The sequence below is a fragment of the Nanorana parkeri genome, unplaced genomic scaffold (assembly GCF_000935625.1).
Source record: "Nanorana parkeri isolate BGI_ZX_2015 unplaced genomic scaffold, ASM93562v1 scaffold385, whole genome shotgun sequence".
NCBI classification, from domain to species: Eukaryota; Metazoa; Chordata; class Amphibia; order Anura; family Dicroglossidae; genus Nanorana; species Nanorana parkeri.
In genome coordinates, this window is record NW_017306653.1 from 1,258,621 (window position 1) to 1,282,285 (window position 23,665).

The following is a 23,665-nucleotide window of genomic DNA, read 5'->3' on the forward strand; positions in this document are numbered from 1 at the left end:
TTCAATAAAATAATCAAACAAATGGAGGAAGGAATCCATTTTCGGTGGCACTAATGACATTATTTATAAAGGATCGCTCCACATTAAGCAGCTGCGCTTTACATGTGAACCCGACGACAACACAAATAACAGTAAATCAGAACAAAAATCCCGGTGTTATTATTAATAGAAAGCAAACTTTGGACAGATCTCAAATCCTAATGTACAGGCCCAGGGAGGGCACCGTGTGTACATGCTACACGGAAACCACACTGTTCAGTCATCACATATTGTGAGTTATTGTAAAGTTCACCTGAAAGGAATTTCTGATGTCACCTACTTGCTGTACCATATTTCTATGACCATATTATGCGGATTGGTAGACTCGCCCTCTAGTGGTCATCTGTATGTCAGCCTCTGTGATGATCTACCACTGAGGTAACACAATGAGCAACACGGACGTTGTATTGTTTTTCATCGCTCTGATCAGAGCCATTTAGAAAGAGGAACAGTCCGGTCCATTCAGGTGATCTACTAAGCTTTACTGCAACGCATGGCAACATGTCTACAGAACTGCATTGCTCAGCCATTCGTTTCATATGGAACCCCAAGGCACTGTAATAATAGCAGGCAATGCACTGTGCACATTACGTGCCGCTCACTTGCTGGAGGCTCTGACATGAGGAAGCAAAGACCTGCCTCTACCAAGATGGCTGCCTAGTCAGAGAGACAGTGCAGAACAAGGCATAAGAAGTCAGTATTAGGGACGCTCAGTTGCTGAGAGACCACAGGCAACACTGGTGACTAGCCCTTGGCTCTCTGCCTGCCTTAGTTGTAGGCACAGCTTGTGGAGTTCAATTACTCTTTAACACACTATAGTACGAAGGGCCTAAAATACAACTGCTGTGCAGCACCACTAAGCAGGAAGCAGGGTCTGTCTATGTAATAAACAAACATGAGGGAGAGGGGAGGGAGAGAGAGAGTGTATAGAGAAAGAGTGAGGGAGATAGAGAGAGGGAGATAGAAAGATAGATAGAGAGAAGAGAGAGAGAGAGGAGAGAGAGAAGAGAGAGAGAGAGTAGAGAAAGAGGGAGAGGGAGAGAGTAGGGAGATATAGAGATAGATAGATAGATAGATAGATAGATAGATAGATAGATAGATAGATAGATAGATAGATAGATAGATAGAAAAGAGAGAGAGAGAGAGAGAGAGAGAGAAGAGAGAGAGCAGAGAGAGAGGGAGAGATAGAGATAGATAGAGAGAGAGGGAGAGATAGAGATAGATAGAGAGAGGGAGAGATAGATAGAGAAGAGAGAGAGGGGAGGAGAGAAGAGAGAGATAGATAGAGAGAGAAGAGAGAGGGGAGGAGAGAAGAGAGAGAGGGGAGGAGAGAAGAGAGAGATAGATAGAGAGAGAAGAGAGAGGGGAGGAGAGAAGAGAGAGAGGGGAGGAGAGAAGAGAGAGAGAAGAGAGAGGGGAGGAGAGAAGGGAGAGAGAGGGGAGGAGAGAAGAGAGAGATAGAGAGAGAAGAGAGAGGGGAGGAGAGAAGAGAGAGAGAGGAGAGAGAGAGATAGATAGATAGATAGATAGATAGATAGATAGATAGATAGATAGATAGAAAAGAGAGAGAGAGAGAGAGAGTGCTCTGTCATGCCGAAGCAAACAATAAAGTGACCAATAACACAGAAATGACCGGTGCTTTTTATGCCTGCAGATGGCATGTACATTCTATGATCCGTTCATGGCACCATTTACCGTCCTGCAATATGGCACTGTCAGGGGTGTCATCACAGCAATATGTCCTGATTTTGCTCCATTTAAAGAGACTCTCCATTGGAAAGAGAAGAGACAGGTCCTGGGGAGAACAATAGAGAGCTGGTATTGACAGTCCATCTGAACACGTGTTGGCGCGGCTTCTATCCGTCACTGGTGGGCGGAGCCTGGGGAGGAAGCACAACAATCATACAGACAGCTGACAGGAAATACACATGTGATTGGTAAACACGGGCTGAATTATGCAAAAATGTACGGAGAGGGGCGGAGCCAGGATGCTAAGCGAGTCATCTGATTCTGACTATTCTTAGTTTCAATATCTTTATTTACATGTTAAAAAATAGTTCAAGACAACAACAACAACAACCCCACACAGAGGAAGGGGGTCGGGGTACATGAGTAGCAACAAATATTTCATTTAAGGTGAGACTGCAGACAGAGCAGTCAATTAAATGTTGACACACATCTTCAATGTCACCAGTATCCACCGTGGACTTTTTGACATTATCTAATCCCTCCCCCAAGTGACATCATCCAGTCCACACCTGCTGGACAGATGAAAGGCATGCTGGGAGATGTAGTCCTTGCAATGGCTACACATCTCACCCTGACATGAAAGCTTAGAAATAACTTTTCCTCCCAGCATCTATTGTGCTTCTTTCCCGTGTGGTCCTAGAATTCAGCTTTAATCAAACAGAAGAAGAAATCATTAGCCCTGGCAACGTAGACAGGAGCCAATTACCTTTCCAGCATGTCTTTGGTGTGTGGAAGGAAACCAAGGCAAGCACAGGGAGAACATGCAAACTCCATGCAGATAGTGTCCTGACCAATATGTAAAGTCACTGACAGGTTCTCTTTCATACAGGAGCCCAGCTCTGCTGTAAATGGAGTGAGTGGGTTTTGTTACGTCTGTGCGCACGGAGCGCAGTGATAAATGTCTGCTAATACAGGGGCAATGTGATGAGTTAGCGGACTCTCACATCAGGGTAATGGACTAGATAAACACACAACAATAATACCATATTAAGCGCTACGCGTGACCGCTGCTGGAGATGGAAGGCGCCTCTGTTATCAAACACAAGTCACAGGCTGATATCAGTAGACAGTGCAGTCACCGAGGAACTACAAATCCCGGCATGTGCATGAGGGTTAAAGCTGAACTCCAGCCTTACCTTTTCCTCCGCACTCTTGTAGCAAATCCTCTCCTGTGCTGAAACAGATAACTCTCAATTCCCGGGAAACCTGCATCTCCCCAATATAACCCTTTACACTTGCAGCAGCTATCTTAAGCCTGCCTTCATTTCCTGCGTCATTCATTAAACACTTCTCCCCCTGCTCTGTACTGTCATTGCCCCCCCCCAGCTATGAGCATCCCTTTAGACATGCCTGCAACCTGGTCAATGGATTGGCAGAGTGCACTGATAAAGTCTGGAGCATCCTTTGGTCAGTAGGGAGATTTGGGCACATCTAAAGGGATTCCGGGTGTGAGATTCAGGCACATGTACAGGGATTCCGGGGATGAGATTCAGGCACATCTAAAGGTATTCTGGGGATGAGAAGCAGGAACATCTAAAGGGATTCCGGGGGATGAGAAGCAGGAACATCTAAAGGGATTCCGGGGATGAGAAGCAGGAACATCTAAAGGGATTCCGGGGATGAGAAGCAGGAACATCTAAAGGGATTCCGGGGATGAGAAGCAGGAACATCTAAAGGGATTCCGGGGATGAGAAGCAGGAACATCTAAAGGGATTCCGAGGATGAGATTCAAGCACATCTAAAAGGGATTCCGAGGATGAGATTCACATCTAAAGGGATTCCGGGGATGAGATTCACATCTAAAAAGATTCCGGGGATGAGATTCAGGCACATCTAAAGGGATTCCAGGGATGAGATTCAGGCACATCTAAAGGGATTCCGGGGATGAGAGTCAGGCACATCTAAAGGGATTCTGGGGGATGAGAAGCAGGAACATCTAAAGGGATTCCGAGGATGAGATTCAGGCACATGTAAAGGGATTCCGGGGATGAGATTCAGGCACATGTACAGGAATTCCGGGGATGAGATTCAGGCACATGTAATGGGATTCCGGGGATGAGAAGCAGGAACATCTAAAGGGATTCCGAGGATGAGATTCAGGCACATGTAAAGGGATTCCGGGGATGAGAAGCAGGCACATGTAATGGGATTCCGGGGATGAGATTCAGGCACATATAATAGGATTCCGGGAATGAGATTCAGGCACATGTAAAGGGATTCCGGGGATGAGATTCAGGCACATGTACAGGAATTCCGGGGATGAGATTCAGGCACATGTAATGGGATTCCGGGGATGAGAAGCAGGAACATGTAATGGGATTCCGGGGATGAGAAGCAGGAACATCTAAAGGGATTCCGGGGATGTTGTCTTTTCTACAATACTTTTGAAAAGGACCCAAGCCAGAAAGCTGTGACATGTACATGATTCTGCTGGCCCCTCCCACCGAAGAGCCAAGAGACCCAATGATGACCTCCCTGGGTCTCAAAACAAGTATTTTTAGAAAAATGTAAATATTTGAATTGTATGTTGATCAGGAATTTCCCTTTCATTTCACCGTCCCATTGACTCTGATGAATTTGGCCAAAATGGTGAAATTTGGGAAAAATCACTAAATTTCAGACAACAGGAATCTCTCATATTTCACTCCTCGCTATTGGGAAGCAGTGTTGTCAGAGGGGTACAATGGGCAGCTGATCATAGACGGAGTTGGCCATGGCACAGTATATTATCACTCAGATCAGCTCAGTACGGTGGAGCCGGGTGCACAGAGACAAACAGAGATGGAAGTCGGAGAAGCGTCGGTCGCTGTGAAGTGGTGTCGCCTGCTATTCTCTGTGTGTTTGCCTGACAGCAAATGCTGATAAGCCAACAGATAATAAAGTGCCTCTTAGGACAACAGTAACACCATATGCTGCTTCTGCTCATCACTGCTCACTGGAAATGATGGGAGAGAGCTGATAATTCCATCTGCAGGTCTCCCTTAAAGGGCACGTCCGCCCCAAAAGTGATACTTGGGTTATAGGTAGAATCTCGGGGGCTGGGTCGTCTGCTCACTTCTTAGATTGTTGGGGAGTGTGGCAACATCTCTCTTCCATACTTCCTGGCTCTGTCCCCATCCGCCTTACACAATTACTAAGTTGCTTTACTAAGCCGGAAGCACAACCTGTATATTCAATCAGCAAATACGGCTTCCTCCTTGCAATGTCCAAAAATGACCACAGCTTCTACATAGCACACATAGCATCAACATCTAAGCTGCAAGAATGGGAACCAGCATATGCAATATAATCACCCTTCTAGCTCCTTCCTCTGCTGCAACCAGCAATACTACCCGGTGTTCTATCGAAAGCTCCAACTCGTCGAAATCTCCAACTACCTCACTGCTGGGTACCTGCAAGTTGGAGATTTCGACTAGATGGCATTAGACTACAAAACACAAAGACTGACGGAGCTCTGTACAGCTGCATTTTAACAACATTCAGCAGGTGGAAAACTCGACGAGTGTTCTGAAAACGCTATGCGCACCGCAACCGTACAGGGCTCCAGTTTTTTTGAGCATCGGAAGTGAGGTAGTTGGAGATCTCGATGAGTTGGAGCTTTCAATAGAACACCGGCACTTCTGTGTGTGGCTGGGAAGAGCATTTAACCTGCTCCCCATCACAGTGCTCATATCTAGCAGCCAATCGCTAGACCTAAACACTGTCACATGATTGAGAGATGTCACCGCTCTCCTAGGCCACCAACACCGGCAATTTCAGTGACAGCTGTAGAAGAAGAAGTAGCTGTAAGTCTGATAGATTATGCCTGGAAGTTGTCCAGCAAATTCTAGCCCTTTCCTCCCCAGTCTGACTTGTCCTTGGCCCGCCCCCTTTTATTCATTGGATGTCGGTTTTTTGAATCATGGAGGCTCAGCATAACATGATGACATTACCTACGGTGCTCTGCATGCAAATGCAGCCTGCCTTGGAGCACCTACGTCTCCAGACTGATATCCATTTATCAAGATAATTGCATAACTTCTCCCAAAAGCCAGTCCACTGCTTACATCTGGGCTAAGGACTCTTGAGAGGAGTACTAAGGCAGGGTGCTGTGCTGTTTTATATGATCCATTCATACAGGACAGGAGCCAATTAACCTTCCAGCATGTCTTTGGAGTGTGGGAGGAAACCAGAGTACCCGGAGGAAACCCACGCAAGCACAGGGAGAACATGCAACCTCCTTGCAGATAGTGACTAGACCGGGATTTAAACTGGGGACCCCCAGAAGCAGTAACCACTACCGCACCGTGTTGCCCAGGATGCTATGTACAGCCCCCTGCTGGCCCCTCCCACCAGCCGTGATCTGTCTGCATTGCATAGAGGCCCAATGATGACATCACTGAGCCTAAAATAAGAGATGCCATGGAAACAGATTTCATTGAGAATTGTCATTACCATGTGAATGAGGGGAAGGGGGGACCGGGAAGGGCCAAGTATAGGTAGATTGAACTTCAGCATTAGAGGAGAAGTTTTACCATGAATGAGGACGGAGTGCGAGAAAACTGAAGACAATTATTTTTGCTGATCTTTATAAATAGAAAAACACTTTATTGGTACATTACAGACGCTCCCGTTACCTTTCCTCTGCAGGAGATTCTGCCGCGCTCTCACAAATGCCAGGATGTCGGCGTCTGTCTGGCTGTCACCTGTGAGCGGGATTGGAGTGCTTGTGGACCGAGAAGCTCTGGAAGGTGAAATGTTTTAGGTAAATGTATAGATAATGGATACAGGGTATATATGTACTCAGGTTCAGTAGTAAAATAACATATTTTGTCTATGTTTAACTTTCCCCCAACCCCCTACCCTTACAGCTTGCCTTTTTGTGTGAAACAAAGATTTTACGCCTAAAATACTGCAATAGAGTTATACCAGAAGGAGCAGAGTCCTCCAGCCCAGCAGAGTATTTCAGGAGAGGAGAGTTATAGGGGAAGGAGCAGAGTCCTCCAGCAGAGCAGAGTATTTCAGGAGAGGAGAGTTATAGAGGAAGGAGCAGAGACATCTAGCAGAGTATTTCAGGAGAGGAGAGTTATAGAGGAAGGAGCAGAGACCTCCAGCAGAGTATTTCAGGAGCGGAGACTTACAGGGGAAGGGGCAGAGTCCTCCAGCAGAGGAGAATATCTCAGGAGAGGAGAGTTATAGCGGAAGGAGCAGAGACCTCCAGCAGAGTATTTCAGGAGCGGAGACTTACAGGGGAAGGGGCAGAGTCCTCCAGCAGAGGAGAATATCTCAGGAGAGGAGAGTTATAGCGGAAGGAGCAGAGACCTCCAGCAGAGTATTTCAGGAGCGGAGACTTACAGGGGAAGGGGCAGAGTCCTCCAGCAGAGGAGAATATCTCAGGAGAGGAGAGTTATAGCGGAAGGAGCAGAGACCTCCAGCAGAGTATTTCAGGAGCGGAGACTTACAGGGGAAGGGGCAGAGTCCTCCAGCAGAGGAGAATATCTCAGGAGAGGAGAGTTATAGCGGAAGGAGCAGAGACCTCCAGCAGAGTATTTCAGGAGCGGAGACTTACAGGGGAAGGGGCAGAGTCCTCCAGCAGAGGAGAATATCTCAGGAGAGGAGAGTTATAGCGGAAGGAGCAGAGACCTCCAGCAGAGTATTTCAGGAGCGGAGACTTACAGGGGAAGGGGCAGAGTCCTCCAGCAGAGGAGAATATCTCAGGAGAGGAGAGTTATAGCGGAAGGAGCAGAGACCTCCAGCAGAGTATTTCAGGAGCGGAGACTTACAGGGGAAGGGGCAGAGTCCTCCAGCAGAGGAGAATATCTCAGGAGAGGAGAGTTATAGCGGAAGGAGCAGAGACCTCCAGCAGAGTATTTCAGGAGCGGAGACTTACAGGGGAAGGGGCAGAGTCCTCCAGCAGAGGAGAATATCTCAGGAGAGGAGAGTTATAGCGGAAGGAGCAGAGACCTCCAGCAGAGTATTTCAGGAGCGGAGACTTACAGGGGAAGGGGCAGAGTCCTCCAGCAGAGGAGAATATCTCAGGAGAGGAGAGTTATAGCGGAAGGAGCAGAGACCTCCAGCAGAGTATTTCAGGAGCGGAGACTTACAGGGGAAGGGGCAGAGTCCTCCAGCAGAGGAGAATATCTCAGGAGAGGAGAGTTATAGCGGAAGGAGCAGAGACCTCCAGCAGAGTATTTCAGGAGCGGAGACTTACAGGGGAAGGGGCAGAGTCCTCCAGCAGAGGAGAATATCTCAGGAGAGGAGAGTTATAGCGGAAGGAGCAGAGACCTCCAGCAGAGTATTTCAGGAGCGGAGACTTACAGGGGAAGGGGCAGAGTCCTCCAGCAGAGGAGAATATCTCAGGAGAGGAGAGTTATAGCGGAAGGAGCAGAGACCTCCAGCAGAGTATTTCAGGAGCGGAGACTTACAGGGGAAGGGGCAGAGTCCTCCAGCAGAGGAGAATATCTCAGGAGAGGAGAGTTATAGCGGAAGGAGCAGAGACCTCCAGCAGAGTATTTCAGGAGCGGAGACTTACAGGGGAAGGGGCAGAGTCCTCCAGCAGAGGAGAATATCTCAGGAGAGGAGAGTTATAGCGGAAGGAGCAGAGACCTCCAGCAGAGTATTTCAGGAGCGGAGACTTACAGGGGAAGGGGCAGAGTCCTCCAGCAGAGGAGAATATCTCAGGAGAGGAGAGTTATAGCGGAAGGAGCAGAGACCTCCAGCAGAGTATTTCAGGAGCGGAGACTTACAGGGGAAGGGGCAGAGTCCTCCAGCAGAGGAGAATATCTCAGGAGAGGAGAGTTATAGCGGAAGGAGCAGAGACCTCCAGCAGAGTATTTCAGGAGCGGAGACTTACAGGGGAAGGGGCAGAGTCCTCCAGCAGAGGAGAATATCTCAGGAGAGGAGAGTTATAGCGGAAGGAGCAGAGACCTCCAGCAGAGTATTTCAGGAGCGGAGACTTACAGGGGAAGGGGCAGAGTCCTCCAGCAGAGGAGAATATCTCAGGAGAGGAGAGTTATAGCGGAAGGAGCAGAGACCTCCAGCAGAGTATTTCAGGAGCGGAGACTTACAGGGGAAGGGGCAGAGTCCTCCAGCAGAGGAGAATATCTCAGGAGAGGAGAGTTATAGCGGAAGGAGCAGAGACCTCCAGCAGAGTATTTCAGGAGCGGAGACTTACAGGGGAAGGGGCAGAGTCCTCCAGCAGAGGAGAATATCTCAGGAGAGGAGAGTTATAGCGGAAGGAGCAGAGACCTCCAGCAGAGTATTTCAGGAGCGGAGACTTACAGGGGAAGGGGCAGAGTCCTCCAGCAGAGGAGAATATCTCAGGAGAGGAGAGTTATAGCGGAAGGAGCAGAGACCTCCAGCAGAGTATTTCAGGAGCGGAGACTTACAGGGGAAGGGGCAGAGTCCTCCAGCAGAGGAGAATATCTCAGGAGAGGAGAGTTATAGCGGAAGGAGCAGAGACCTCCAGCAGAGTATTTCAGGAGCGGAGACTTACAGGGGAAGGGGCAGAGTCCTCCAGCAGAGGAGAATATCTCAGGAGAGGAGAGTTATAGCGGAAGGAGCAGAGACCTCCAGCAGAGTATTTCAGGAGCGGAGACTTACAGGGGAAGGGGCAGAGTCCTCCAGCAGAGGAGAATATCTCAGGAGAGGAGAGTTATAGCGGAAGGAGCAGAGACCTCCAGCAGAGTATTTCAGGAGCGGAGACTTACAGGGGAAGGGGCAGAGTCCTCCAGCAGAGGAGAATATCTCAGGAGAGGAGAGTTATAGCGGAAGGAGCAGAGACCTCCAGCAGAGTATTTCAGGAGCGGAGACTTACAGGGGAAGGGGCAGAGTCCTCCAGCAGAGGAGAATATCTCAGGAGAGGAGAGTTATAGCGGAAGGAGCAGAGACCTCCAGCAGAGTATTTCAGGAGCGGAGACTTACAGGGGAAGGGGCAGAGTCCTCCAGCAGAGGAGAATATCTCAGGAGAGGAGAGTTATAGCGGAAGGAGCAGAGACCTCCAGCAGAGTATTTCAGGAGCGGAGACTTACAGGGGAAGGGGCAGAGTCCTCCAGCAGAGGAGAATATCTCAGGAGAGGAGAGTTATAGCGGAAGGAGCAGAGACCTCCAGCAGAGTATTTCAGGAGCGGAGACTTACAGGGGAAGGGGCAGAGTCCTCCAGCAGAGGAGAATATCTCAGGAGAGGAGAGTTATAGCGGAAGGAGCAGAGACCTCCAGCAGAGTATTTCAGGAGCGGAGACTTACAGGGGAAGGGGCAGAGTCCTCCAGCAGAGGAGAATATCTCAGGAGAGGAGAGTTATAGCGGAAGGAGCAGAGACCTCCAGCAGAGTATTTCAGGAGCGGAGACTTACAGGGGAAGGGGCAGAGTCCTCCAGCAGAGGAGAATATCTCAGGAGAGGAGAGTTATAGCGGAAGGAGCAGAGACCTCCAGCAGAGTATTTCAGGAGCGGAGACTTACAGGGGAAGGGGCAGAGTCCTCCAGCAGAGGAGAATATCTCAGGAGAGGAGAGTTATAGCGGAAGGAGCAGAGACCTCCAGCAGAGTATTTCAGGAGCGGAGACTTACAGGGGAAGGGGCAGAGTCCTCCAGCAGAGGAGAATATCTCAGGAGAGGAGAGTTATAGCGGAAGGAGCAGAGACCTCCAGCAGAGTATTTCAGGAGCGGAGACTTACAGGGGAAGGGGCAGAGTCCTCCAGCAGAGGAGAATATCTCAGGAGAGGAGAGTTATAGCGGAAGGAGCAGAGACCTCCAGCAGAGTATTTCAGGAGCGGAGACTTACAGGGGAAGGGGCAGAGTCCTCCAGCAGAGGAGAATATCTCAGGAGAGGAGAGTTATAGCGGAAGGAGCAGAGACCTCCAGCAGAGTATTTCAGGAGCGGAGACTTACAGGGGAAGGGGCAGAGTCCTCCAGCAGAGGAGAATATCTCAGGAGAGGAGAGTTATAGCGGAAGGAGCAGAGACCTCCAGCAGAGTATTTCAGGAGCGGAGACTTACAGGGGAAGGGGCAGAGTCCTCCAGCAGAGGAGAATATCTCAGGAGAGGAGAGTTATAGCGGAAGGAGCAGAGACCTCCAGCAGAGTATTTCAGGAGCGGAGACTTACAGGGGAAGGGGCAGAGTCCTCCAGCAGAGGAGAATATCTCAGGAGAGGAGAGTTATAGCGGAAGGAGCAGAGACCTCCAGCAGAGTATTTCAGGAGCGGAGACTTACAGGGGAAGGGGCAGAGTCCTCCAGCAGAGCAGAGTATATTAGGAGAGGGGAATTAGATAGAAGGAGCAGAGTCCTCCGTCAACACAGAGTATTCACTGCAATACAAGTGAACATTAGTGCACTGACTGTTCTCACCTGTGGCTGGATGCTGGGCGCTGCACACTGCTTGCTGTGCTGCTGGCTACAGACTCTATGTTGTCTGAAGCACTGTGAAATAGAAATATTCAATTAAAAAATCTAATTATGTCATAATAAAGAAAGGCTCGGGGCCATTTTCATTATAATAAACCGATAACATGAAACCACTGACCCCAGAAATACATCCTAAAGAATATTACACAGCTTCATCGGGACATTGGTGATAAACTAAACTTCCTTATCTCTTGTGCTCTATATATAAAATGTGATAAAATGCAGAGCTGTACTACCCACATACAGACACTAGATGGCAGCAAAGCCCCTCCACTCTAAAATACAGTACAGTAATACAGAACATCAGGCAAACACAAAGAGAGTAGGAAGAATAACTACATGCACTGCATATAGGTGCGTATATGTATATCTATCTATCTATCTATCTATCTATCTATCTATAGATAGATAGATAGATAGATAGATAGATATATATACATTTTAATAAGGAATTAGATATACTGAATTCTACCCTTCCCTTCAGTCTTGCACAGTTGTACCAGCTCCTCTCCTGGACTGAAATGTCACTGCACACTGTGAGCTTCTTACAATGTGCATTAGAAGCTGCAGCAAGTCAGATAGAGCCGTCTTATTTACTGGCTGGACGTCCAGCATTACCTAGGCTTTTCTCCCCAGCCTCTCTGGCAATGGGGAGGAAACCGAATGAGCGTCCACTCACATAAGAGTGGGGGTCAGGAGTACTCCTCGGCGCTGAGTTCTGTCAGGTCCCAGAACCTCCTGATTTGGACGGGGCTGCGCTTGTCTGGCCAGGGGCTGGGAAAGCATTAAGCCTGTGGTGTTAACGCCTACTGGAGTGGTGACCCAGGGGTGCCCTAGTAGCACAGTGGGTGTGGGACCCCACAAGTGTGAACGGCACTTTGGCACGACACATTTGCTTTTTGCTCCACAACACCTCTTGAGCTAGGCCTTTCGGCTAAGACCAGGGGTAATTTGTTATTACCGGGCCGCAAGGCCTAGCCAGTGTATTCACATTGGCACTCTAAATCATTTTTCTCACTGTTTGTGCACCTTTCACTTTTATTTGTGTTTTTCACTCCACAGGACGGAGGGTGTGGGTCTTCGGGCCTGCCCTAAAGTCTAGGGGGAGGATGTGTGGCCCTCAGATTCCTTCCTCCCCTGAATCAGGGGGTCTTCCTTCGGGGGAGCCCTCAACCTAGTACCTGGTGGTCGGCTTCGGCTGACCACGAGGAATGGGTCCGCCTGGTTTCGGCCAGGTGGAAACGAGTGCCTTGACCCTGTCAGGAGCCTTGTGCCCCGGGGGTTCAGGGATGGGCCCTGTCTCTTTGGGAGATGGACCCTTTAGACAGCACCCCTTTTGTGCACTTTTGTGTGTGTGTTCACATGCACTTTTGTGGTTGACTTTTTGGGTGTATCGTAAGCATGCTCCACGGGCTTTTAAACAATTTCCTCCCCAGCCTCATTGTCCCTGGCCCCGCCTCTTTCATTCATTAGATTTGAGCTCTTTCTATTACAGAGGATCGGCATCACATGTGAGAGTTACTTTTGACAGCTTTTAGGCAATTCAGCCTGCCTAGAAGTGCTCTCTCCTCCAGACTGACATCCAACCATGAAGGCATTTTGATATTTGCATAACTCCTCCCAAAAGCCATTCCACTGCATGCATCAGGGCTGAGGTCTCTTAAGAGGAGTACTGAGTCTCAATACTGCTCTAGGCAATGCAGGCAGACCATGACTGGTAGGAAGGGCCGGCAGGGTGCTGTACATCGATTCCTGAAAACATCACAGCACCCTGCCGGCCCCTCCCACCAGCCATGATCTGCCTGCATTGCATAGAGCAGTGCAGAGACCCAATGATGAAGATGTCAGCACTGGGTCGCTGTGCTTCTCTATGCAATGGTATAAAAAAATAAGGAATGTGATAAAAACAGAAAGGTTTTATTAAAAAATGTCATTGGCATGCTGACGAGGGGAGGAGGAGAAACCAGGAAAGGCAGATTAAACTTCTATTAATGAACACTTGCTCTGTCAGTAGTCGGCTTTCCATGTTTCTACACTCTGGGTAACAATGGCAGGCTGGGAATGTGATGGATTATTGGGATAAAGAGTAAGAACGCTCTGAAATGTCATCTAATTAACACCACGGCAGTGAGCACGCAGGGAAATTCCCAGAGACGGAGCCACCGGGTTCAGAGCGATGCGGCTTCCCCTTCCACATCTGCTATGTGAATTGACCGCTGAGGAGTCTTTAGAGCGAAGCCGCGGCTGGCTCTCGCCTCTCAGATCCCCGGCCTGGTGTGAACAGACATGTTACGCTGTAATGGAAGAAGCAGACCGATGCTCTGCTCGGCGAGTGGGCTCTGCCGCGTGGGACGGAGGAAATAAAGATGTTTCTGTCCTGGCACGCAGTGACGAGAGCGGCTCCCGCGTGTCTACATGGCTCTGTGTGCGGAGGAGGACTTTATCCACAATAACTGGGCTGATCTATGAAACATGGAGCAGAAAAATGGCTTCTGCACAAAAGCCCATCAGGATGCTGTAGGCAAAAACTCAGGAGACAGGAAACAGTCTGCCACTGCATATAAGTTGAACTTCCACTGCCACAAGTGGCGTCACAAGGGGGGTGCTGGTCACACTGGGTGACGCTATCAGAGGCGGTGACACCAAAATGACTGGCAGTCATTTTGGTGTCACCACCTCTGAAAAGTCAGACACTCAGTCATGGACCGAGAGCCTGACAGCTGCACGAGAGAGGAGGGGACCCGGTAGCATACCTTATCCCGCCGCATGGACCTAACATCCTCTTTGCCGACATATATCACCAAGATGGCTGCCGGCAGTTAAGTGTGCCTGACGTCATTATGCTCGCACATAGTGTATATGCGTTGCCATTGCTGGCCTCCTCCTGCAAATGCTACAAAGTCTGGCTGTCCTTGGCCTCATTTGCAGAGTGAACCCCTAATCTAAATACTTGTTTCAGGTCAATGAAGCCACTCCATCATTGGCATTGTGAGCCATTATTACATTGTGTGGGTGCCATACCCCATACATGTTTGATGTATTATAATTCTGCCAATGGTTAGTCCGAGGGGTAGGTAGAAGAGGCGCACTTTGATCTTTTTGCCTTGGGTAGTAAAGGACCTGATCCTGCCACTGATTGCTATAGGTTATTGTATCACTGCTGTAAATTCCTAAATGTTTGGGCTGATCTGATACACCCATGGGACAACATGACTGCCAGCAAGTGTACATGAGCATAACAATACCCCGGCACACAGTTACAGCAATCTGGTGGTGGGACAATGATGAAGCTTTTCCAGGCAGAAGAAGAAACAGCTGTTCCCATCCATATCTCCTTTCCTGGCATGAGTACAAACGGCCACAGCTGCTCCGCTCTCTGCCACTGATGGTGAAGAGACCTGTAATCCAGGGCTCCAGCTTTATGTCTATTGTGGAGGGAGGCGAGTGCAGAAGACGGCGCCTGAGAAACATGAAAACACTTGGGGATCTATTTATAAAAAATTATCATAGCTTATTCACCCATCGAAACTGCATGTACTTTTATTCTGTGCACGTTAACCAGCTGTTGTCAGAAAGGGGCAAAAACAAATGTTCTTAGTGTAATTTCTCTTCTGGGTGAATGTTCCTCAGTAGGTATATTCATAAAGTACAGAGTGAATGGGGAAAATATTGCAATATGGCCAATAGATGGAACTGAGGATCATAGGAGATAAATGCAGCTTAGTAACCAGATTCAATGTTACAATTCAAGAGACCGCTGGAGAGAATGAGCACATAAAAGTAACCATTGACACTATGGGGATAGCAATGGTTACATGTATATGCTCATTCCCTCCAGCATTATTTTATATTGTAACACTAAATCTCATTGCTAACATGTATTTATTTCCTGTGATCCTCAGCTCCATCTATCCATAATGCTGTATTCTCCCCATTTACCAATTGATGAACAATTGCCGGGTAGCCACAGACCAGTCAGGGTGCCCATGCTGACCCGCGTCCACCATCAAAAGTGCCTAGAATGGGAACATGAGCATCAGAAATGGACCACGGAGCAATGGAAGAAGGTGGCCTGGTCTGATGAATCAAGTTTTCTTTTACATCATGTGAGTGGACGGGTGCGGGTGTGTCACTTACCTGGGGAAGAGATGGCACCATGATGCACTATCACACTATGATTTCGAGGTGTTGACTTGGCCTCCAAATTCTCCAGATCTCATTCCAATCGATGATCTGTGAAATTTGCTGGAAAAACAAGTCTGATCCATGGAGGCCCCACCTCAACATTTATAGGACTTAATGGATCTGCTACTGACGGCAGGTGCCAGGTCCCACAGCATACCTTCAGAGGTCTAGTAGAGTCCATGCCTGGATGGGTCAGGGCTGTTTTGGTGGCAATGGGGGACCTACTTATTATTAGGCGGGTGGTCATAATGTTATGGCTGATCGGTGTAACTGTGCATGCAGTTTTGCTGGATGAAAAAGCTAGGGAATTTTTATAATAAGTACACCCCTATAGAGGGAAAGAGCAAAAAAATCCATATCTCAGAAATGGTGACGGATTATCATAGTTGATTATATTATCAGGAAGATTAAACTCTCTCTACTTCAATGCTTGGCTTGAGGAGTTAGGTCTGTGCTTGGCTTGAGGAGTCATGTCTGTATGAGGAGATTTAAGACTTGGAAAATATTCCATAAACTACTGATGATATACAGACCAGGCCGCGGGGAACTTCAGTCTTTCCGGATGGCAGTTAGTCCACTGCTTTGTTTCAATAAAATATACTGGCAGATTCTGCTTCTGTATGGCACACCTCAACTATTGCTGGGAATAGAAAAGTCCCTAATAATTCCATGCACAGCATAAAAACTCTGACCTCCAGACCAACATTCCATCCCCAATTATAGAGGTGGAGGAGGAATAATAACGGAGTGCACAGGATGCAGGTTATCAGTTGCTCAATTTGTATTAACTGGCTCACTTCAACGCGCAAGATAAACTATTGTTGGTGCTCCACAGAAACCTGCTTTATTGGATGCACCAAATAGTAGTTAATTTTGGAGGGTCTGAAATGAACTATTGCGGCTTTATAGACAAAAATTCTCACTGTCTGCGCCAAATTAATAATGATTCCGAAAATGAGTTTGTCAATATTTGGCGCAGACAGTGCTGTGCAGTAGTGTTCTAAGAGGATGATTGCGCAAGACAGTTACACATTCAACTGCGCAACAAATAAACTATATGCACTGCGACATGAAAGTTTATTTGACATGCGATACGTCAAAAGAAGATGTTGGTCTTCTCTAACATGCAAAGTCAAAGACACTGGGCCAGGTAAACGAAGACTGGCAGTTGTTGAGTAATGTGAATACTGTTTTTTCGGTATCAAGTACCGATATTTTGCTGTCGGTACTTGCCGATACCGAGTACCGATACCGGTGCTTCCGCTGGCATGGAGCCGGCTTCCCAGGCAATCAGAAAGCTGAGCATCGGGTAATGACACACTGCCTGGCTTCATGATTTTCTGGGAAGCCGGCTTCATGTTTGGCCAGTTTGATGCTGATTGGCCGGGAAACCGGCTTTTCAGCCAATCAGCATAGAGCCGACTGGTAGGCCAGCTCAATGAGAGTCCTAGTGGGGAGAAAGGTCATGACCTCAAAGACTAAGCCCCTATTGGGCAGAAAGGTCGTGACCTGCATGACTAAACCCCCAGTGTAGAGAAAGATCATCACCTTCATAAATAAGCTCCTATTGGGGAGAAGGGCCATGACCATAATGCCCCAAGTGTAGAGAAAGGTCAGAACCTCCATGACTAAGCACTTATTGGGCAGAAAGGCCATGACCTTCATGACTAAACCCCTAGTGTAGAGAAAGGTCATGGCCTTCATAACTAAGCCCCTATTGGGGAGAAAGGTCATGACCTTCAGAACTAAGCCCCTGTTGGGGAGAAAGGTCATGACCTTCAGAACTAAGCCCCTATTAGGGAGAAAGGTCATGACCTTCATGACTGAGCCCCTAGTGTAGAGAGAGGTTTTTAACTTAAAGACTAAGCCCCCATTGAGGAGAAACATGTTGAAGGAGAGGGTCCTGCGTTTGCACGCTTGTTAGACATCAAGAAAAAATAGTGAAAGTGCAGGTTTTTTGTATCTGGATACTGCAAGAAGGAACAGATGCCAGTAGGTATAAACTCATGACTGGTGAATGATCTGTAAGACTACCTGGGGTTGTAATATCATGATGTATATTTACTGAGAACCTATTTCGTACCTGGAAGAAAGAGACCGGGTAGATGGCGCGGTGCTCCTCGATTTTAGTTCCGTCTGGTTCTGCAGGAAGAAGAAAATAGGTTACTGTTAATCCTTTATGGATCCACCTTATTACACTCGCCCACATAGATACAAGGTCACATTGCACACTGAACCCTTGTTCTTCACAGGGCAGTGACTGCGCTAAGAAAGGACCAGGCCATGCAGCAGAGATACAACCAGAACATATCTCCACCTGTAAGTCTGAGGCCTCCTCGGACCACCAGTCCTCAAAGTCTTTCAGAAGTTTGACTTTCGCCTTTTCTAGGAGAAGCTGCAAGTGTTCAATTTCCGTCTTTAGGCTCTTCAGGCGATTGAAGAGAGTTTTGTACCTGCAGAAGAAGAAGACACAGTGACTCTGTCATGCCACAATCAAGGAACATATCTAGGATTCATGACCTTAGGGGCCACTATAGGGAAAAATAATGTATTCTGGTAACTGTATGGTGTTTAATATCTGTAATGATTGTATTCAATTTATGAATTCCTTTATTAGGTCTTCATTTACACTGTAATACACATTAAAGTTGAACAGGATAATGATGGAGCCTTCCCTCCAGTCTTGCACAGTTGTACCGGCTCCTCTCCCGAGCCCAATCTATGTCCTGGCTGCAGGATGTCCACCATTATCTGGACTGCCCCAGCCTGACTGTCCTTTCCTGACACCTTGAGCACCAGAAGTCTGCTGGAACAAGGAATATTACAATGGAATTACAGCTTATTCCTCAACCCCTAGAATTAATGAGCATTTTACCCTTGCAGTGCAGAGGGAGAGGAGCACTGCAAGGGTATTTTTTACTGGGGTTCATCCAGGGGTGTATCTACCGCAAGGCAGACTAGGCACTTTCCGGGGGGGCGGCAGAAAACGCCGCCCCAAACCAATGAGGCGGACAGGGCTGGACTTACCTTTGGGCATACTGGACACTTGCCCAGTGGGCCGAGGCTTGGCGGCACAGAATCAGGCAAACTAGGCGGCCACAAAGTTCTAAGAGCGGCTGCCTAATTAGAGAGCTGCCTGGTGGAGGGGAGGGCCCAGTGAGATGTGGTCCGGCTGGCTTTGTACAGGAGGTGGAGGAGAAACAGCGGGTGGTTCGGGGCTGGCCATAGCATGTGATCTGATGGCGGGATGTCCCAGAAGCAGGCCGGGGACTGCAATATATCCTGTTGGTACAGATGACACTTCGAGCAGCAGGTAAGAGGAGCAGCAGATGCAGCACAGGTTGGAAGTGCATGCACTGGGGACTAGGCTAATGTCTGAAATGTATGCACTAGAACTGATCTTAAGTATTAACTGCATGAAAGGGACTCTGCACAGCCCACCATAAACTGCACACCCCACATGTCCTAAACAGGATGGGGTGGGGCAAATTTAGATTGAGGGGGGTGCCCAAGCTTAGTCTTGCCTAGGGCAGCACAAAACCAAAATACACCACTGGGTTCATCATTAAACTATTTAAGAGTGTGATCGGCTTTCCAAATGTGTACACTTGACAGGAGGTGAGGGGAAATCTTGCAATGGAGATGCCTGTTCTGGTGACAACTGTCTAAGAGGGGATATCTCAGGGAAGAGGGGATATCTCATTTCCTTTTGAGTTTGAAACAGGAACTGAAGGAAAATCCCCCCAATGGGACATTTAAAAAACCTTTCTGCATTGCTTATTGTTTTTGCAAGTGGTGCTGCGTACTTCCACTGATTCCGGTCATCACTGGCAAGACAAAATCCTATTAAATCTGAGCATTTAGATCACCCCAGCCCACATAAACTAATCTCTATAACAGCAAGGGGGAACGTGCAAATGAAAAGCGTTTTATTGCAGCCATGCAAAGTAATTGTACCTCTTTTTTTCATCTTCCATCTGACCTCGCAGTTCATCCTCTGTCGGGTCATACTCGTTCAGTTCATCTGAGGAGCTGGAAACACCTAGAGGATGTTTGGAAAATGATAAAATACTTTGGCAAGGATGTGCATCCAACCTTGGCCTCTCTCTCTCTCGCTTGTAGTAAATACAGTAATGTTACAGTGATTCCAGGGAGCGTACTCCACTTGGAGAATAAAGAGAGACAACAAAGCTCTTGGGCCGTTTCTAATCAAGCGACACATCGCATATACTCACACCTGTCTAGTGCTATTTCATCGGCACCTGAACTCTCTGCGCACTTAAAGGGAACCTGTCATACAGAACAAAATTCTAACTATTCTATCACTTCAAGTGTATCTAAAGCCCAAACTATTTTGTTTTGGATAGAGTAGGGATGGGTTAGACGAGGCAGTGGTGGCATCCCTCAGCACGCGTACATTCTCAGTGCTGGTTGCGCTGGCACCCATTGCCATTGGCTATAACTCATAGCTCACTAGGCTGTTAATTATAAAGTCTGGTCCAACTACCTTCCTGACATCACTAAAAGCCCGTCGTCAGCTGAGGACATCAGCTTGCTGTGCAGAACATACCCGTCTTCACGTCTACAGTGGTATTCTGCATCTCTAAGGCTGGGTTCCCACCTGGGCGTTCGTAATATGCGCGTATGATGCGCGTTTCGGGCCGCGTGTTTTTACCGCGATTTGAGAAATCTAATGCGCGTTTCACGAGAGCTATCTGGCTGTATCCTAATGGATACGCGCAGGAATATGCCTGGGCGTAGGGCGTTTGTCAGCGCGTTTCGACGCGCTGAAATACGCCCAGATGGGAACCATGCCCATAGGAAATAATGGGATTTCACTTGCTGAGCGTTTTTCAGCGCTTTGATCAGTGCTGAAAAACGCCCAGGTGTGAACCCAGCCTAAAGGTATAGGGTTTGGGGCTGAAATGTATGCATTGGGGCTGATCTGAGGTCTGAAGTACACGCATTGGTGCTGATCTGAGGCTGGCAATGCCTGCATTGGGGCTGATCTGCGGTTGGCAGTGCATGCACCAGGGCTGATCTGAGGTCTGAAGTGCATGCACTGTGGCCAGACTGAGGTTTGAAAGTAAAGCACTGTCGGTGATCCAAGGTCTGGCGTACATGCATTGGGACTAATCTGAGGTGTGAAGTGCACTCATTGGCGCTGATGTGAGGTTGGAAGTGCATGCACTGGGGACTAGCCTAATGTCTGAAATGTATGCACTAGAACTGATCTTAAGTATGAAGTGCATGCAATAGGGCTGACCTAAGATCTAAAGTGTCTGCATCGTAGATAATCTGAGGTTTGAAGTGCATGCCTTGGAGCTGATCTGAGGTCTAACGTGTATGCAGTGGGGCTGATCTGAGGTCTATAGTGCATGCATTGGGGACTGAACTAATGTCTGAAATGTATGCAATGGGACTGAACTTAGGATTGAAATGCATGCATTGGGGCTAATCTGAGTTCTGAATTGCATGTACTGGGGCTAATTTAAGGTATCAAGTACATGCAATGCGGCTGACCTGAGATCTGAAGTGCCTACATTGGGTATAATTTGAGGTCTGAAGTGCATGCATTGGGGATGATCTAAGGTCTAAAATGTATGAACTGGGGCTGATCTGAGGCCTGATATGTATGCACTGGGGCTGATCTGAGGTCTGAAGTGCATTCATTGGGGCTTGCCAATTTGCCATTAGCAGAACAACTATGAGTGAAAAAATTGAAAATAAACTAAGACTACAACAGACTATTGCACAAAGCTGGCCGAAGGATCAGCCGTAGCTCCAGCTGATCCTTCGGATAGCTTCGGCCGCCGGAGCCCTTCGGTTCAGTCGAACAGAAGGGCTTCTGTATGGAATATTCACTGTAGCCCATACAGTTCCCGAAGGCGGCCGAACGGCTCAGCCGGGCCGAAGGAACGCTGAACTGTCATTAAACAATGACAACTGGGAGGAGTCGGCTGTGATGTCACGAAGTGCGGCCGAAGCTAGCCAATGTTCGGCTGAAATCAGCCGTACAAGCCTGAAGTGAATAGCCGAATAGGGTTCACTTCACTTCGGGTGGGTTATTCACTCGGCTGCCTTGTGAATAACCCTGTTAGTGAATGACTAGCTCTCCTGAAGGTGATGACAGCACAGGCTCCCCTGTAGATAATGTGGCATGGTTTGTTCTCATACTCACCTAGTGCTGCTCTCTGCATCCTTCTCTTCTCCACTTCTCCCTTCAGGTGATCTGCAGGAAACACAAACGGGAAACCATAATCTGAAAAAATAATCCTGAAACAACTTAAAGTAGATGTAAACTCTAAATAAATGGCATTTGTTTGCCCTGTATCTGTGTATCATTAATACAAGATTCTTTTTTCATAATAAAATCCTTGTTTTCAAGCTTTATTCCATCTCAGTGCTGCTGAACTCCTGCAACCTCATTTCAGCCTCTTCCTGTCTACATGCACTCCAGCAATGGCAATTCTTAGGGCGGGTTTCCTGATGGTGACAACAGAGGGCCAATGTGTGTTATAACAGCCTCTTGTAATCTCCTGTGTGACAGGATGACAACACAGGAGCGCAATTAGGAGATGGGGCAGATCGTTGTCACACTATAACAGGACGTGCCTCCTGTTATACAAGGACCTTCATGGTAGGATCACCAGAAATGATATTACTGGAAACTGCAGATTTAAAAATATCATTCATTACCTTAATGTTAATTGAATTTAATATATTGAAGGGACCCAGAAGGCCCAACCCACCATAGACTGTCTGCAAAAGCTACAGGAGTGGATGGACACAAGACCAGTCACCCTGTACAAGGAGAGAGAGCAGCAGTGACCGGTCTTTATTACAGGAAGCTGCAAGTCTCACGCCGGAACCCAGATCTGGAAGGAATACACAAAGCGCACCAAGATTCAAGGAAGAATACACATGATGATTGTACCGTATTTAGACAATATTTGCTTATCCTGGAGTTCAGCTTTAAACAGTAAAAGAGCTTTAAAACAAGTCATCCCTGACCTCTCTAGCTGCTTGTACTGTGAAGAAGTTCATTCTCAAAGATCCTCAAATATCACAACAGAGACTCTGAAGTCGGTTTCGTTGGGTCTCCAACAGTCTCCAGCTCCTGCTGTGCATTTAGAGAGCTGGTAGGCTGCCAATGTCCTGCTCTTGGTAGAGGATACGGGAAGATGAACTGGGATTTCAATGCTTCGGTTCTGAACTATAAAAAAAATTCTCCACGATGCCTTTAGCTACAGAGGTGATTTTTTTTTTAGTGCTTGTGAATATGTAAATACTTTAGTGCACATAGTATGAGTACAGGTTCATTTCAATAGTTCATGTCTGGGTTATGGGTTCGGTTTAGGTGTTAGGCAAAGATTAGAGGCTAGGTTTGGGATATGTACAGAAGATGGGCTCATGTTAAGGATTAGGTTAAGAGTTGTGTTTCGTTATAAGGTTAAGGTTAGGTTTATATCAAGGTTAGATGATGGGCTCATGTTAAGGGATTAGGTTTAGGTTTCCCTGCTGCTTGATGTTAGGCAATCTTAAGTCGTCAAGACTAGATATTATTATTATACAGGATTTATATAGCGCCAACAGTTTGCGCATCGCTTTACAATATAAGGAAGACTTTACAATTGCAATACAATTCAAGACAAGATGGTAAGGAGGGCCCTGCCCCTGAGGGCTTACAATCTAAAAGGGAGGGGCAAGTGATACATGAGGAGGTAGCTGTGTGGGAATGAATTGTTTGAGAACGTGATGGTTGAGTGGTTAGGCTGAGGTGGGATAGGCTTGTGAGTGAATCTAGAGAAGTCCTGGAGGCGAGCATGGGAGGAGTTGACGAGGGAGCTGGAAAGCAGGAGGTCTTTGGAAGAGCGGAGGGGACAGTTAGGGTGATACTTTAAGACAAGGTTTGACAACCCATCATGCATTCCTTCCAGCAAGCAATGACGATGTTACATTGTGGGAATTTAAGATGTTGAATTGTAGTTAGATGGCAGACTTTGTAAGAGTGGTGACACAAGGAAGCCCACGTTCAAAGGGCTGAGTGAAATGGTGTCAGTGCATTGAGGAAGTACATCCTATGGACATCTTCAAAAAGTAAGTTTACCCATTTCTAGATGGATCTGGTTATTGGGAGTGCAATAGAACTTATGGAAATTCGGTATCAAAATACATATATTTTTTTGTATTTTGGCCATGGATAGTGCTGCTGTGTACAGCGCAATAGTGGCAGAATGGTACTGCTGTCCATATTTATTAAAATACCACAGAACAGGAGTCTGGAGCACGGTCCTTTCCCTCCGCATATCAT

The 23,665-nt window shown here is 47.6% G+C and overlaps 1 protein-coding gene across 1 annotated transcript; it reads right to left on the reverse strand.

The window, feature by feature from the left end:
* Positions 1–1,849: 1,849 nt before the first annotated feature.
* On the reverse strand, positions 1,850–23,665 carry LOC108789276 (kinesin-like protein KIF6). Its single transcript, XM_018559245.1, has 8 exons — positions 23,620–23,665; positions 21,533–21,613; positions 19,309–19,393; positions 17,669–17,804; positions 17,435–17,493; positions 11,110–11,181; positions 6,405–6,520; positions 1,850–1,919 (listed from the first exon to the last, which is right to left on the reverse strand). The coding sequence occupies exons 1-8, from the start codon at positions 23,663–23,665 to the stop codon at positions 1,903–1,905; spliced, it is 612 nt and encodes a 203-aa protein (XP_018414747.1). The 3' UTR covers positions 1,850–1,902.

What these genes read in the sequence shown, in the direction of transcription:
- LOC108789276 (XM_018559245.1), bottom strand. Translation starts at nt 23,665, where the DNA reads ATGATATGCGGAGGGAAAGGACCGTGCTCCAGACTCCTGTTCTGTG. An exon ending in CTCCAGACTCCTGTTCTGTG is followed by an intron (nt 21,614 to 23,619) that starts GTATTTTAATAA and finishes TTATTTTTTCAG; the next exon opens with ATTATGGTTTCCCGTTTGTG. An exon ending in CGCCCAGCATCCAGCCACAG is followed by an intron (nt 6,521 to 11,109) that starts GTGAGAACAGTC and finishes CTAAAACATTTC; the next exon opens with ACCTTCCAGAGCTTCTCGGT.